General features: G+C 42.1%; 1 protein-coding gene across 5 annotated transcripts in view; it reads left to right on the top strand.

The window, feature by feature from the left end:
• Positions 1–15,747, top strand: part of rabgap1l (RAB GTPase activating protein 1-like) — a 102,169-nt gene that overhangs the window by 80,895 nt on the left and 5,527 nt on the right. For 3 of the 5 annotated variants that reach the window (XM_076088238.1, XM_076088237.1, XM_076088240.1), the window contains 5 exons: positions 1,777–1,905; positions 11,879–11,971; positions 14,419–14,529; positions 15,020–15,124; positions 15,659–15,742. In XM_076088238.1, coding sequence (XP_075944353.1) covers positions 1,777–1,905; positions 11,879–11,971; positions 14,419–14,529; positions 15,020–15,124; positions 15,659–15,742 — 522 coding nt within the window. Of the gene's footprint in view, positions 1–658; positions 948–1,776; positions 1,906–6,099; positions 6,758–11,878; positions 11,972–14,418; positions 14,530–15,019; positions 15,125–15,658; positions 15,743–15,747 lie in introns of those variants that run through there. The other 2 variants (XM_076088241.1, XM_076088239.1) reach the window with 2 other exon arrangements.

Here is a 15,747-nt window from a genome sequence, read left to right as displayed (position 1 = left end):
ACGCCGAGCCTTGAGCATTAAGGCCACTCGGTTGCGCAGACAAAGGGAGATTTTCTCTCCATCTTTGAACTCTTACCAACGAAGGCAAAATAAAAAAAGGTGGAGTACTCAGCCATCGCTGCTGTTCGCCTGAGCAGCGGTCCACGTGTTGAGCAGCTTTGTTGCTTGGCAACAGCGTACTGGATTGGAATTGATTGGGGGAGTTTGACACGGGACGATGAGAGTGGGTAGTGTGACTGGATTTCAAAGGGAATCTGGCATCAGGTAGCATTATGCCGAAAGCAGCGTCAACACATCATTTTCTGACTGTTATTTCGTGGCACCTAGTTACCGGGCTCTGACAGTGGTACAAGCTGAGTGGCCTCCACTGACGCCTTGTCCACTAAATTCTGTGTTGCCTCTTTGAACTGGATCAATGTTAACGATGCATGCCTTGGATGCCTGGTGCTGTCTCTGCTGAGTCGCTGTGTGTGTTCCCGTGATCGTCTCTTCTTTCCGAGCTGGCGTCCTGAACATCAGTCTGTTGTGACACTGACATTATCGGCATCTCTTCTAAGACGGTAGAAGAAGACAGCGACCTCAAGACGGATCTCGGCTCCCCTAAGTTGAACACAGTCTGCTCCCAGTGCAGCTGTCCTCAAACTCCAAGAAACCCACTGGGACGTTCGGACGACACGCTGGAGTCATCTGCCACCCTGGCCCCGGAGCGGGACCGCCCCTCTCCCTCACCCTGCCCCACCCCGCCTCCATCCCCTCCTCCCTCCCCTTCCCCCATGCCTGCCTTGACCACGCGTCTGCCCCTTCCAGCAGTGCGCAGGGCGGTGGAGGACGGAGAGGGAAAGTCGGATGAGGGGGCCCAGAGCAGTCAGGCCTCAGAAGACTCGTACTGCAAGGTGATGGATCTCCTTGGGATGGGACACCGGCTCTTTGTCCCTAAGCTGCTGGCGGTGAGAGAAGGGGACTGGGAAACGGACACCGGATGAAAGAAACTGAGCATGCAGTGATGATCGGGTTTAGAGATAGAAAAGGCACGGTTGTTAGTTTGACTTGTGGTGATAATGGAAAGAGCTACTTCTGATGTGGACTTTTCTGAACGTCACACTGGATAAATGTGTGGTGGCCAATTGCCTAAAGATGTATTTTATAGAGATGGCTAGCCTGTTAGCTTTCTGCTAAAAAACTCGGAGTCTTAAATGAAAAGATTCATATGGAAATCTCATAGGAGATAAAGGGACACTTGTCCTCACTGTCTCCTATTGATGCTGACAAGAAGTTTTATATTTCATAATTTACCGTCACAAATGAAACAGCCCAAACACTTTTAAAAACATGCATACAGACGTGGTCTTTGAGTAACAGTTTATCAGCCGTGCACATTACGTATAGTCGTGTCTCTGGTTAGATTCTACAGTTCATCCTTACACCACACGATGGTGTTATTGATTGTTATTGACTCTGATTCATGTCCAGCCACTGAGCCGCCCCTTGAGTGTTTTGTGTGTGGCATCTTTACACGTGTTTCCAAACAACTCACTTTCCCGTCAATGCTCTCTGCTCTAACCTCTGTATCTTGCAAGAGTAATGTAATTCAATAATTCTAGGTGGACTGTTATTTTTTTGTTTTGTATTTAAGGCACTACGCTTTTGCGCTCTATGATTTATATACAAGGTCAACATTAAAATAACCTTGAGTGATATATTGAAATAACCGTCCTTTGTCTATCACTCTTCTCCACCACTTCTTCTCTTCTCCCAACTCCTCATGTCTTGCTCCAGACGTCTAAAGAGGACCTCTTGCAGGCGGACTTTGAAGGGGCTCTCAAGTTCTTCAGAGTCCAGCTTCCAAAGCGCTACAGAGCTGCAGAAAACGCCCGCAGGCTTATGGAGCAGGCCTGCAACATCAAGGTAAGGACCTATCCCCAAGCCCTTTATTCCTTACTTACACCATATGTGAATACCAACTTTAATTGTATAAATCATGACATGCGTGAAAAAATCAAATACAAACTGTTGTTAATGTGTGTTCAAACGCACACAAACCCATTATTCCTGGAGTGACTATGAGTTTATTATATGAGTCCAACCAACACAATGAGGAAGTCCTGTCTTGGCATCTCCCACTGAGACACAAATACCTTTAACCAGAAGGGTGAGAGGTCCCGGAGCATGTCAAGTACAGTTTTGTCTGTTGTGGCTATTAAATGGTTGTACTGTCTACCACAGTGACATCCCTGATTTGTCCATGAAACACTAAATCTCAGGTGTAATGGTTGAGCTGTTAATTGGTATCCTCTATTACTGTTTCTATCTCTTTTCCGTCTGTGAATTTTGATTATTATGTTGAATTGCCCTGTATTTTACAGAGAGATATTAGCTGTCAGTTTAAAGGAATACAGGGGGAGGGACTGTGATATCTTCTGTCTTTTACCTTAAGTCATTTCTTTGTATCTTCAGGCATGGAGGTGCTGCTCTGTGCTATCTTATTCTGTGTATTCCAAAAAGCATTAAAATGCAAAAACATGAATTTCTGTGCCACAGAAAAGGAGCTATCACACAGCGAATGTTTAGAACAGGAAAAGCTTTTATGCTGGTTGGACCTCTGCTGTGTTGGAGAGGGGAGGATAATGTCTCTTATAAGTACTGCATATAAACAGTAATTTACCACAACAACGTATCAAATGACAATGTAAAAACACTGTGAAAGGGTATAAACCACTTGTGTTTAGAGAGCTCATTATTCAGCTATATACTGTATATATCTACTGTGTTGGTTCACTCTCACTGCTCTCATAGCGTTGTTTTTGGCTGCAGAAGGCTATTTGCACTGCACACTACTTGCTCAGTAGTTTTGCAGTTTAACGTATAGTTTAGTTGTGTTTTTTATATTTATTCTTGCTGTTTGTTTGCTCTGTTTTTATCAGTCTTTCTTCTATGCTGTTTATTGGTATGGACTGACAACAGCAGATAAAAGATGGCTTCCATAGTTTTCTTCAAATGTTACCAGGTTGTGTGGTCACAAAAATGTCCTTGCATGCACGCACACACACACACACACACGCATCTCGTTATCATTCTCCATTCGACCTTAATGAGGCTGCTGGCATTTCGGGAATTTGCTGAGGTCACCAGAGACCAAAAGCAGTACTGTGTGTGTGTGTGTGTGTGTGTGTGTGCGTGCGTGTGTGAGCGTGTGTGCGTGTGTGTGTCCGTCTGTGTGTCCGTCTGTCAGTCAGTGTCAGCAGAGTGTGTTGTGATAGAGGAAGGAAAGAGTCGACTGAGAAAGATGGAAGAGATAATCATCCTCCTACCACCACCCTCCTCTCTTTCACTCGCCTGCTCGCTCTCTTTCTCTCTCCATGTCTCTCTTTATCTACATACAACTAATATTTTACATTTTAGGCCTTTTTCATCTTTATTATCTAAAATATTTTTCAGTGAGTACGCAGGTTGTGATATGGTGTGTTGTGTTCAAGGGCGTATTGGCCAGACACATGTCTTTAAGTGCTTAAGATCCCCCGTGTTTGGTATGATTCTGTGTTTTTCTACATACAGGATATCCTGCACTGTTACTCACTGTTTATCTCGAGTGGTTTGGTGGCATTTTGGCACTCTTGCACAATCCTGTTGAAATGCAAAGCATCATGTCAGGCCTTGTGTTGTACAAGAGCGCACACACACCCAAACATGTACTGTACTGTACATGCTCACTAACTGAAATACACACACTTTCCAGGCATAAACACACAAATTCATGAACCTCAATCCCCAGCATTCCTCCTCAACATATTCCCCTTTTCTGTGTTATTATTAATATGATTATGCTGATGAAGCTATTTAACACATTGATCCAAACTGTCCCATAGATGTTTAACTGGATTTTAATCTGGTGAATGTGAAGGCCATATGCATCAAACCTTTCATTTCACCCCCCTTCCCTGTGTACATTGGTTATGTTTCGTCACTCTTTTATTCATTTTTCCCCCTTCTATTTGTCACCTGTCTGTATGGGTAAACACAATGACAGGATTATAGAAATTCTCACACACACAATAAAGACTAATAGAGACTGTGCTCAGGTGGGTGAACTGAACTAGAACAGGTAGTCTGTCTCGTAGGATGACTTCGCCTCAGAACAGAGAGGAACGCTTTGTGTTTCTCTCTCCGTAGCTGATCTTTCATTCCCCTGCTGTTCCTCAGTTTCCTCTTGTGTTCGGCGTACCTATTCTTCCCCCTTTTCTTTCTCTTAGACGAGCCAGGTCACTCTTCTCTTGGCACTACCTTAAACATTATTCTCTCTAGAGAGAAAATACTGAACACATCCTAAAAGGTTTACACATCAAAACTGTGTGTTGGAGTCTGAGATCTTTAGCTACTTTTCCTCAAATACATCTTTCTTCTGCCGTGTTTTTAAGCCAGTTACTCTTTTAACTTTCAAAGTAGAATATTCCCTGTGGATATAAATACATAAGTCAGCCAGAGGGAGGAAAATAATAAAAGACTGAAGTGGATGAGAAGGAAAAAGAACAGAAGAAAGAGTCTTCCGTTCCTTCCACTTCTCACTTTCCCCCAATGTTTCCACTGATCATCTAACCGACCCAGACGAATACACCAACAGATCCCAGCTTGTCACACCAGCTTGTGACTCGCCACAGTAGAGACGGTACTCTCTCTGGAAGAGTCGTGGAAGACCGGCCATGTTCAAACACCATCAGAGAAAAGGGGGGAAACCAGCCTGTCCAAGTCACTTTGCTCTCTGTTCACCCCCCCCCCCCCCCCCCCTTTTTTTTTTTTTTACATATTTTTCTCTGTCAACGTCTAAATCCGATCAGCTGAACTCTGTAAGCTGCTTAAAACATCGAAAGAATTCACTGGCACCTTGGCTTGATTAACACAACGGGCAGTAGGATGGCTTAGCCCTTCTGGGGATTATGGGAAGAATTTGAATTTCTCAGCCTTCTTAAACATCCGCCCGACCACGCAGCCGGAGTGATGACTTTTCGGGACTTTAAGAAAAAAGGAGCGAGAGATGTCGTACATTCATTTGCCGCTCAGGGTTTGACTGATAAATCCGGAGAAGCTAAACTTTAACAGACTGAGGAGAAAGAAGACAGAAGGATGTGAGCAGAGAGACTGACAGAATAATGTACAGAGACGTAAAGATGTAGAGTCCAGGAGAGAGAACTGTGGATGGATGAAGACTCACACAGACCATTTGGTGAAACCGGCCTCGGGTGTTTAATGAACCTGCTTGCTAATTGGAAAAACAGTTTGATGATGTCATCTAAGCTGACTTTTATTAAACTGCAACAGAGAGGGCCAGATTTACAGAGGAAGTAAATGCTGCTAAATTAACACTTTAAGTGTCATAATAAAAGAGTAAACTCCTAGTCTAGAGTGATTTCACCGTTTAATAAATGAAGTTTGGAGCACACAAAATAGCTGATTGATTTTATCATTTCCACTCCCTTATTTTTTGAGCTAATTAAATCATCATTTTTATTATTTAAGAAATGTTTTATTGATATGTCCCTTATATTATTTATGTATTTTAGTTAAATAATTCAGTGTGGGTCGTTATGTATGTTTTTTTTATCGGGTCACTCTTTGCTGCCATTGACATTTCTCTAGAACGGTTACTTGGCACTACGACTACTTTCCTTATTTAATGCACCTGACCAATGTGCAAATATTCAGTGGAGTAGAATATTCCACACAATAGTGGCCCTCACGAATTGCGTGAACCTTTGTAAATCAGTTATTGTATCTCTTTACTCTGTCAGTCGCATTCATCAACACATGGACCTCTATGGTGCAGCAAGATGGGATTAGGATCGAGGGAAAAACACAGGGGCATACAAAGGCACACGGTGAGAGAAATACAGAGACGCGTTGTTGTTGATGCATCTCCTCCAACAGGGGAATCTGTTGCCATCCACAGAGAGGTCGTCAGGTAGTTTTTAGCCGTGGGCTCTTATGGGAGGATAGTACAGTATTCAGGCACAGTCGAGGACAGCCTTGAAGTTGCTTTCACTTCCTGGGTTTTACTGTTGGAACGATGTGGAACTATGAACGATTCGTCACTGTGGTTGATCTCACAACTTCCTTCCTATCTCTCTTTAACTCAAACACACACACACACACATAGTGTAGATGTGTAAGCAAGCCTTTATCTTTATTTTTATCAGCAGCAGGAAACAGAAAAAAAACGAAACCCCCTGAGTGCAACCTTAAGAGAGGGAGGGAGGCAGAGATGTTATAATGAGAGACGTTAACAGAGAGAGAGAGAGAGAGAGAGAGAGAGGGGGGGGGGAAGGACTCGCTCAGTGGAAAGGAAGAAAAAGCAAACTCATCATCCTTTGTCGCACACGTCTAGCATTACAGAGAGGGAGAGGGAGAAAACAAACAGGTGTGTTGTACTACGCTCTCGCTCCCCCCCGCCCTCCTGCTCTCAGTGGGCGGGGCTCGGCTCCTGAGGGACTCTTGAAATCAGCCAGTCGCCTCCTTCACTCTCAGAGAGAAACCCAAACCTGTCAGCTGCACTCCCTTCCTTCCTTCTCTGCCACTTTTCCTCCTTTCTCGTCTTCTTCTTCATCCTCTACCTCCTTGTTATTGTTGGGAGCAAGAGGACGTCAAGATGATGCAGGAGGTGTCCATAATGGTGGCATACGACGCTCATGTAGTCGACCGACCGGGTGAGGAGGACACACTGACTCGCTTGATCGCCCACTCCAGACCTCTAAGAGCGCCCAGACCGGTGGTAGGTCTGTCCTTTGGTCATTACGCTTGTCTTTCTTTTATCGTCGTTGTCATTCTCTCTCTCTCTCTCTTTGTCTCTCTGTCTCTCTGTCTCTCTCTCTCTCTCTCTCTCTCTCTCTCTCTCTCTCTCTCTCTCTCTCTCTCTCTCTCTCTCTCTCTCTCTCTCTCTCTCTCTCTCTCTCTCTTTCTTTTGTTCCTTCGTACATCCCTCTCTGTGTATTGGGTGTATTCCTATTTAACTCTGATGGGAGACATTCCCAACTTTTCCCTCTGACTGTTATCTTTTGTAGTTTTTAGATAAGATAAATGGAAACAGGAATGCACCTGCATCATTCTTTTCAGTTGTTGGTTGTTTTTGTAGTCTTATTTTCTCAATTTAATATTTTTCTCTTTTTTTATTTTGGCATTTCTTTGCAATTGTTCATAAACGGGTGACAAAAGTTAGATTTCACAGAAACTAACGACGTGTTTCTTTCCATGAGGTCGATGATGTAGACGCATGTATGTGTGTGTGTGTGGGTGTGTGTTGTGTTCCTACTGAGAGTGATGCTTGAGGTTACGGAGCTTTTTCAGTCACTCGTTTGCGGCTGTCAGTTTGTTTCAATTACTGATACAACTTTGGAATCAATCGAGGTGTGTGTGTGCGCGTGCGTGTGTGTGTGTGTGTGTGTGTGTGTCCCCCCCCATCACATGGGTAATTGAATTCCATGGCCTAGTTTTTTTTATGAGATGTCCAGTTGGTTTTGTCCTTATTTTAATATTCAAACTCTTGGACTGCCATGTGTAATAGCAGATCACCAATAGCTCACACACACACACACACACACACACACACACACACACACACACACACACACACAGTCTTGTTCAAGTAGTTTAATACCCAATATAACTTTACAGCGTGTGATCTCGGCTTGGAGGTTTGGGACCAATTCCATTTTCTGCTGCAGGGATTCAGGTCAGGAATCTATAAGTGGGCCTGGTACCATTTCCTGCGGCACCAGGCGTCTTTAATCACATTACCTGAATCAGAGTGGCCCCTCTGTCCTCAAACTACTGGCCTTCGATATTTACACTGAAAGCGTAGCACGTATGAGGATGCATCAGCAGGTTTAAACCCTGTAACTGCAAGCATGCATGTGTTTATCAGCAACCATTTGAGCTTTCTGTCTGAAGTGGCCTTGAGCGTGATGCTGAGCCCTGCACACATGCTCACTAGTTGTAACTCAGTAGAGCATGACGTTTGAGGTGTTTTCCTGAAGGGGAAAGTCACTAGGAATGTCTGAATATATTAGGGGGCGTTTGACACTTTGGATAAATATATCATCATAAAATATCAACGTACAGGGCAGCAGTCTCTCTGAAGGCAGGTCTAAAGTCAGGGAGATTTGTAATCGTGTCCTTTTGTAGAATATATTTCGCAACATGTTTATATATTCATTGCATCAGATGGTTTTCAACTAGAATGACAACCAGACCAAAAAGCATCAACAAACTGGGGGGGGGGGGGGGTTATAGAAAGCTCAGGGTGTTGGGGATCCTGTGTGATTGAAGCTGTAGTGGGTCTGTATGCTTGAATAAAGGCCTCGCCTCTATCTGGTAGCCTTGTTCTGCATTGCGTTTCATTACACAGGCATGCTTTAGTGTTTGTGTGTTTTAGGGGTGTTGGAGAGTTGCATAATCAGTAGCTAGACTTCAGCTTGTCTATCGATGATTCCTGTTTTAATGTGCAACTCAAAGGGAACAACACTTAAACACGACTGGTTTTACATGTAAAATACAAAATTACATCAAGTGCACATCACCTAATATAAGCAACCAAGTGGTTTTCTTAAAACTTAATTCCACGTGTTTAATTAAGTGGAAAATTGAAAGAATTCGTTCTTACTGGCAGTTTGGGTTTGGGTCTACAGTGTCAAACCATCACATCAGACAGGAAGCTTGGAAAATACAACACAACCAGTGGGTTTAATTGGTGGGGTAGATTCTTTTAGAAGAATGCTTAAAGGCCATGAATGAGCGTGTGAGAGGAGGTGAAAGCACAAGCGAGAGGTGGGTTTGAGGAACGTGTGGGTATGTTCCAGTCACAAAATCAAAACGGCAAATCTGGAGGCGTTTAAAATCTCACGTCTCTCACTCTCTCTCTCTCTCTCCGTCTCTTGTGCATTACTTTTGGGTATTAATGTGGGACTGTTTCATGCACACATGTCTCAACACACACACAAGTGGGCTGAGAGGGAAGCTGGTGCTTGAATATTGTTTTGTTGTGTATCACAAGTAAATGTGTCAGAGAAGCGAACAAAAGAGACCACATCTACTGAATCAAATAATCGTTAAAGGCCTGCGCTGGTTGTGTTGTATGTTACAAATGTTCTTATCTACTGAATATCAACTCTTACGAACCACCAAGAAGTAGGAAAAACTAAGATTCCCAGCAGCCCGCTGGGTCACTTCTAAATCTACAGCTGAAGATGAAACATGATGAGTGAAGTTGAATTCATTAATAGGTTGGTGGCTGTGTAAGTGGATGTGTTGGTGCCTGAAGGGGAACACCACATTCAATGGTTTTGTTACAATAAAACATCTTTTACTAACCAGTCTGCAGAGACCAGGCTGCTCTTTCTTTGTGCACAGATAACAGAATGAGTCTGAGGTCTGGTATCTGCTGGTGTGTCCCATAGATTACAGCGTTCATCCACCACCGTGGGTCCTGGGTGGTAGAAGTCAAGAGTCAACCAACAGGTCACTGAGGAGGACAAGTAATGACTGCTGGTGTGAATAAGCAGCGTGTTCAGTTTCCCTCATCTATTTGTTTATTAATGGAGGAAATCTGTTGTACAATTCTTATCTTATTAACTTGGTTATCGGGGCATTTTATTTACTCATTCTCCAGGATGTTCTTCATTTATCACCATGACGTTTTTTATTTTAGATTAGATTTAACTTTATTGCCATTGCACAGAGTACTGAGACAACAAAATGCAGTATGTGCGGAAAGTGTATGTATAGTCAAAACACTGTAGATTTCAAGCCCCTTTTTAATTCTACTCAACTGGCTGACGTGTAATTCTGTTGTTGTCGAACTTTTATAATACAAAACTAGTCAATTATGACCATATCCCAGTGATGGACTAGAAAAAGACCAAATCGCTGTTTGTAAAGAGCTGTGACTGTATATAAATGTGTGTATATATACACGTAGACAGTATAAATGCATAATAATAGTGTGAATAAGTGTCATTTATTGTTATTGTGTCAGATCTGTTAACACCAGACTGGAGCAGACATTAGTTTAATTCAAAGTTATACAATCAGGAAGGATAGATATTTATTGATTCCCAGTGGCAAACTTCAAAGTTTCAGACGACAATATCACTAAATGCTCGATTAAAGCTTAAAATAATCATCTATGACATTCAAAAACACTGCACTCCCCTGATGGCTCCAAAGCAGCTGTGATCCGACCTGTGCCGAGGTTATGAAAGATCTTGTATTCGTTGTTCCAAACACTGACTCTAAACTCTTGTAACATCTTTCTGCCATATAAGAAGTGAATCATTTTATGTTTCTAGTTTGTTTAGTATCGACAGCAACAAAGTAACAAAGTAACAAAACGTATTTAAACAAGTTTGTACTTATGAGTTATTATTCCGTTTTCTTACCACAGTTTCATACATAACATGACATGCAAGACACACAAAGAGTAAATGGCAAACAACGGCACCCATAGTAGCAAAATAGGTACTTGAGTCGACACACACACACACACACACACACACACACGGCAGTCTCAGAGGGGGGGAGGGGGGGGTCATGTGACTGAGACTGACTTGGAATCCTCAGCCCTACTGGTGGGTGCTATGGCAATGCTGTTTCCACACAGGGGAGATAACATTACCATCCACCTGAAGCACACACACACACACACACACACACACACAGATGCAGTTCAGTCGGTCATCTTTGTTGCCTCATAAGTCGCTTGTTTAAAAGTTACTTTCAGAGACCGTTACAACAAACAGAAAATGTTTTGCTTACAAACTGAATTTCCTGTTTTGACAGATGCATTACGTGGTATGTTCACGTGGATTTTACTTCCAAGATGCAGATTTAGAGTTTCTGTTTGCATTGTTTGGTAGTTGCCGTTTACACAGTTTGCACTGTTTTGCACTTTACAGGAAGGGCGGCATAGTGTTTACTGAAAGAATCTGCATCGGTAGCATCACAGTGGGGCGAATTGCTCATCTTGTTGGCTTTCATTAGCAAATGAAACGTGTCCGTACGTCATCCCAGTTTCTGTTGTTGGAAACTGAACGACTGTCGGTCGTGTAGTTTGCAGTGTGACCTGAAAGCTTCTGTTGTCTGAGAAGAATTTGTAGAATAAAGGCATCTGGCTGATTTGCAGTCAAAAGTACTGTAAATGTGCTATTGGGTCTCTTGATCTTCCAAACCTTATCTAGTGTGAAATGTAGAGAACAACATGTACTGGTCATGAACGTATATAGAGCAGATACTAAATAGAAACTGAGCAGCACGAACCACAAAACCACAATGTTTCAGCAGCAATATTCAGAGTTAGTTGTTAGTTTTGAGTTTGTGTTTCAAGGATATCTGTCTGTGTTTTAACTTCTAACCCTTTCAGTTTGTCTTAGTGTTGGTTATCAATCAAAACCGAAGCTTTTTTTTCCCACATTGAGTAAAGTCATCCTGCATTAGTACATATTTGTGACGAGCCCTATATAATACGTACTGTAGTATAAATATATGAGTGATACTGGAACTTTAGAATCATGTCCAAGTGTCCGTGAGCATTGACTCCTACTTAGTGAATTAAATTGGTGCATTTGTGTCGAGGAGAAGGCACGAAAGTCACATTATTGGTGAGAGAAGTATGTTGTTAGACAGTTGCTAGTTCGAATCACACTTTAAGCCAGAAACGAGACATGTCGGGGGCAACAACCGAGCATAAGTTATAGCTTCACTGATCAAGATTAAAAGCCAAAATGTTGCCTTTTAATCCAGACTTTTCTCTCTCAAAATAATGGACGGTGCCGAGATTCTTTCAGGCAGCTTTGAGTGCACGAGACTTGAATTAATGACATCTTTTCTGTTGTTTTTTTAGGTTCCAACGAAAAAGCTGAAGAAGTTTGAGAAAGAATATCTGACACTGAGAGAGAGCCAGCTGCAACAAGAAGACCCCATCGACCGATTCCAGGTAGGACGCACACACACACACACACACACACACACACACACACACACGTTAAGATATAAGATATCTTACATTTCTTATATAAGTTACTTGTAATACATTCTTTTATCTGCCCACCAGGTGGAGAAGTTAAATGCACCCATCCCCTTTTTTGTACCACATTACAGAAGCACATACAGTGTATTCATGTGCGAGCTACCTCGTTACCTGCACATGTTCATTAGATTACTTCTCAGGTAGTGTTCAGCTCTAGAGATGGAAAGAAAGCGCTTGGCTCTTTGATATATTTCAAAGTTTGTCATGTAGTAAGTATTTGCTAAAATTAGCCATGTTTCTAATATTAGACATCTCCTGTGAAAACGATGTCGTTGATATGTGTGACACTGTTCTGGCTGGAAAAAAAGGACTTCTCACACATCACAGGCTTTTTTTCATTAGCAAACATCGATAACATTTATTTTTGGGCGAAGCTGCCGTGGTGTTTTTGGCTGCTGAGAGTGACTTTATCTTCAGAGGGTAAGAACAGGAGAGGTGAGGCAGATAGTTAGACATTCACACAAACTCAAACTGCCAACAGACGGCATCTTTTTCTGTCATCTGCTCTATTTTATCAGGATTTCTGTCCTTTCCTCTTGGTCCTCTTTAAATCAGTCATTTTTGTTTTTCCAAAATCAGCTTAGGGAAGAGAATAATGATGTTTCTTCCAAATTGCCCTGAACTGTGAATCGTAGTTAATCTCTCTTTATGCCCACTGCTCATTTAATTTGGAAAGTATACATCTTTTTTTAAGTAGTGGACATATTCTAAGTTAGAAATGTTGTACTTTTGCTGTAACAAGAAGTTTTGAACAGTTTACAGTTAAGTTTTAAAGTAAAGGCCCATTTCTTCCCTTTTGACCCTCACCTTCATAATGTAATGGATTAGTGTAAACATTTAAAACCTGGGTCCCTGTTTCATTGTTTCCACCTACCTGTAAGCCATATTTCAGATGTATACTGCTCTGACCTTACAAGGCAAATAAACATCCATTTGGCCTTAATTGAATAGACTTTAAAATGCTCGAGTTTCTTAGTTTATTCAGTTGTACTTTTACTTAAGCATTGGAAAGAGGAAAGTAAGGAGAGGCAGAGTGAGGCCAGGAAGGGAAACTCCGGATCATGCGTTAAAGTTTAGTGTGTGCTGCTGGAGGCTCGATATGAACACGTTGTTGTTGATGGTGTGACTGTGGACAGCAGCACGGTAAGCTGCCTCTGTTCCAAAAAGGATTTTAACATGAGAGATTTCGTTCAGGATCTTAAGCTTACAGCATTCACTAATCTTGATTGATTCATCCCGGACATTAAACTTTGGTATGTGAGATTTTATATTTATTAGTCATTTATTTAGCTGATTGCTGTTTATTAGCCATGTTGACGTCGACTGTTTAGCAAGATGTTAAAAGGTAGAGTGTGGAATATGTTAGTGAAAAGACTCAGATGTCTCATCACATTAAAACAAAAAAAAAAACACTCCCACGCTAACGAAGGGTCTTTCCTCTGTTTGCCCAAATGAAACCCGTCACCTCTCTGCTCACAGGAAGTGATTCATTTAATCTGAAGAGCGTCAAACAAACTGTCTCCAGAACATGTGATTGAGTGTGTGTCTAATGTGTATAGCTGTTCAGGGGAACGTTTATTTGTACTTTTTGATCTGCTTTGTTATACCGTCATCGTTATACATGTTTATTGATATTACGTAGGGGCATGCATATGTCTGTTTATGTGTGTGTGTGTGTGTGAGTAGATAGGAGTAGAAGAGGTCATTGTTAGGGGGACAGGATATCAGGGTCAGGTGACAGCTCGTAATCGTGTCAACTGTCCCATTGAGGCATGGCCGTCATGTGAGACTGTTTACAGGCAGACCAGTAGTCATGAGACTCCACTTATGATCTACAATGCAGACTTTAAGATGGTGTGTGTGTGTGTGTGTGTGTGTGTGTGTGTGTGTGTGTGTGTGTGTGTGTGTGTGTGTGTGTGTGTCTTATTAGGTTTACAGGGCTGCAACAATAAATTGAGACTAATGGAACAAGGACCGCTGCCTTTTCCTGATCAATGAAAGCTTCTCTTTGTTTCAGATAGAAAGCTGTTTATTAAATTTCAGAATTACAAACCTCAAACCTTGTCTTATTGTTCTTACAAACCTGATTAAATTAACTACCTTAAAACACATTGTCAAGTGTATAGTGAGTGTGTTTGTCTTACTTCTGTTATCACAATACTTTGTAGATGCTAAATGTTTGTTTAATTTACAGCTCCTGTCGTGAGATGTAACTAAAAAGTCACTTCTCAGAGACGTTCATCAAAAAGAGGCGTGTGCTCTAGAGTGCATTGAAATATGTGATCCGTTTACGGCTTTGCATTAACACCACAGGCACTCATACATTGTCCAACTGTGTGTATGTGTTTGTCCAGAGGGAGAACCGTCGTCTCCAGGAGGCCAGTATGCGACTGGAACAGGAGAATGACGACTTGGCCCATGAGCTGGTCACCAGCAAGATAGCCCTTCGGAACGACCTGGACCAGGTAACACGGCACGTTTTAACACGCACAATATAGTCTGCTTACTTTGTGTCAAAGCTGAATTAATTTATTCCTTGAGTCCGTATGTGTTTACATGTAGTATTTGTTCCTAACTGCCAACATTGGTTGTTTTAGGCATAGAGCTGAATGAGAAGGATAATATGCTCCAAATGCATATTTGAAGTGCGCTGCAACGATTAAAAGATCCTTTCTTTGACAGCAACATAAAATGTACGCAGAAAAACATTTCCTCGCCTTTCCTGATTTGAGCTTTAACTTAACAACTCGTCACACCACTGGAGGAATGCGGCTGTAGTGGGAAGTTGTCGGTGTGAATCTCTAGAACTGTATTAATGAGTTAATAGTACAGATTGTCAAACGTGTTTTGAATGTGCTAAGGTTGCATATTTGGTACCAATTGGTGTGTGTGTGTGTGTGTGTGTGTGTGTGTGTGTGTGTGTGTGTGTGCGCGTGCGCGTGCGTGTGCACTCAGGCAGAAGACAAGGCCGATGTTTTGAACAAAGAGCTGCTGAGCACCAAGCAACATCTGGTGGAGACGGAGGAGGAGAAGAGACGACAGGAGGAGGAGACCGCTCAGGTAACATCTGCACTCTGTTCACCGTCACCTCGTTAAGCTCCTGAACTGCAACTCTAATTGGTCTACTACCTCAATGATCTTGAGGTAGTAGAGTGACAGCTATGTTTATATTATTGTACTTTATTTATTTATAACTGTTTATGAGTCAACAAAGTATGTGTCCCTTGTGAAGTTAGCTTAATGGCTTCACTATGTTTGGCTTTGATTATTTTAAACTCCACTGAAAGTCCAATTTAGTAGACGGGCATGAGAGCGGGATGCACACCCTGCGCGCTGTTGTTGATTCGAGGTTATACACCCACGTATATTTTATTATTATGCTTAAAGAGAGACTCTTACAGTGTGCTATTTAACCACAGTCAGATAATGACTTGTATGTCTGCACAGTGGATGTGTGGTTGTTATAAATCCTTGCCACGGCTAATTTATCTCTCTGACATTTGCATATGTACAAACATTGTGTCACAGCGCTATGTCAGCTCACCCTTCTGTACAATTTATTGTTTTTGTCATCTTGTTTTGTTTTTCTCCCAGCTGAAGGAAGTGTTCCGGAGGGAGCTAGAAAAAGCAGAGCTGGAGATCAAGAAAACCACGGCGATCATAGTTGAATATAAACAGGTTGG

The sequence above is a fragment of the Anarhichas minor genome, unplaced genomic scaffold (assembly GCF_050575085.1).
Source record: "Anarhichas minor isolate MPS153535 unplaced genomic scaffold, ASM5057508v1 ptg000010l, whole genome shotgun sequence".
NCBI lineage: Eukaryota > Metazoa > Chordata > Actinopteri > Perciformes > Anarhichadidae > Anarhichas > Anarhichas minor.
Note: the sequence above shows the minus strand (reverse complement) of the source record. Positions and strands in the feature narration are given on the sequence as shown.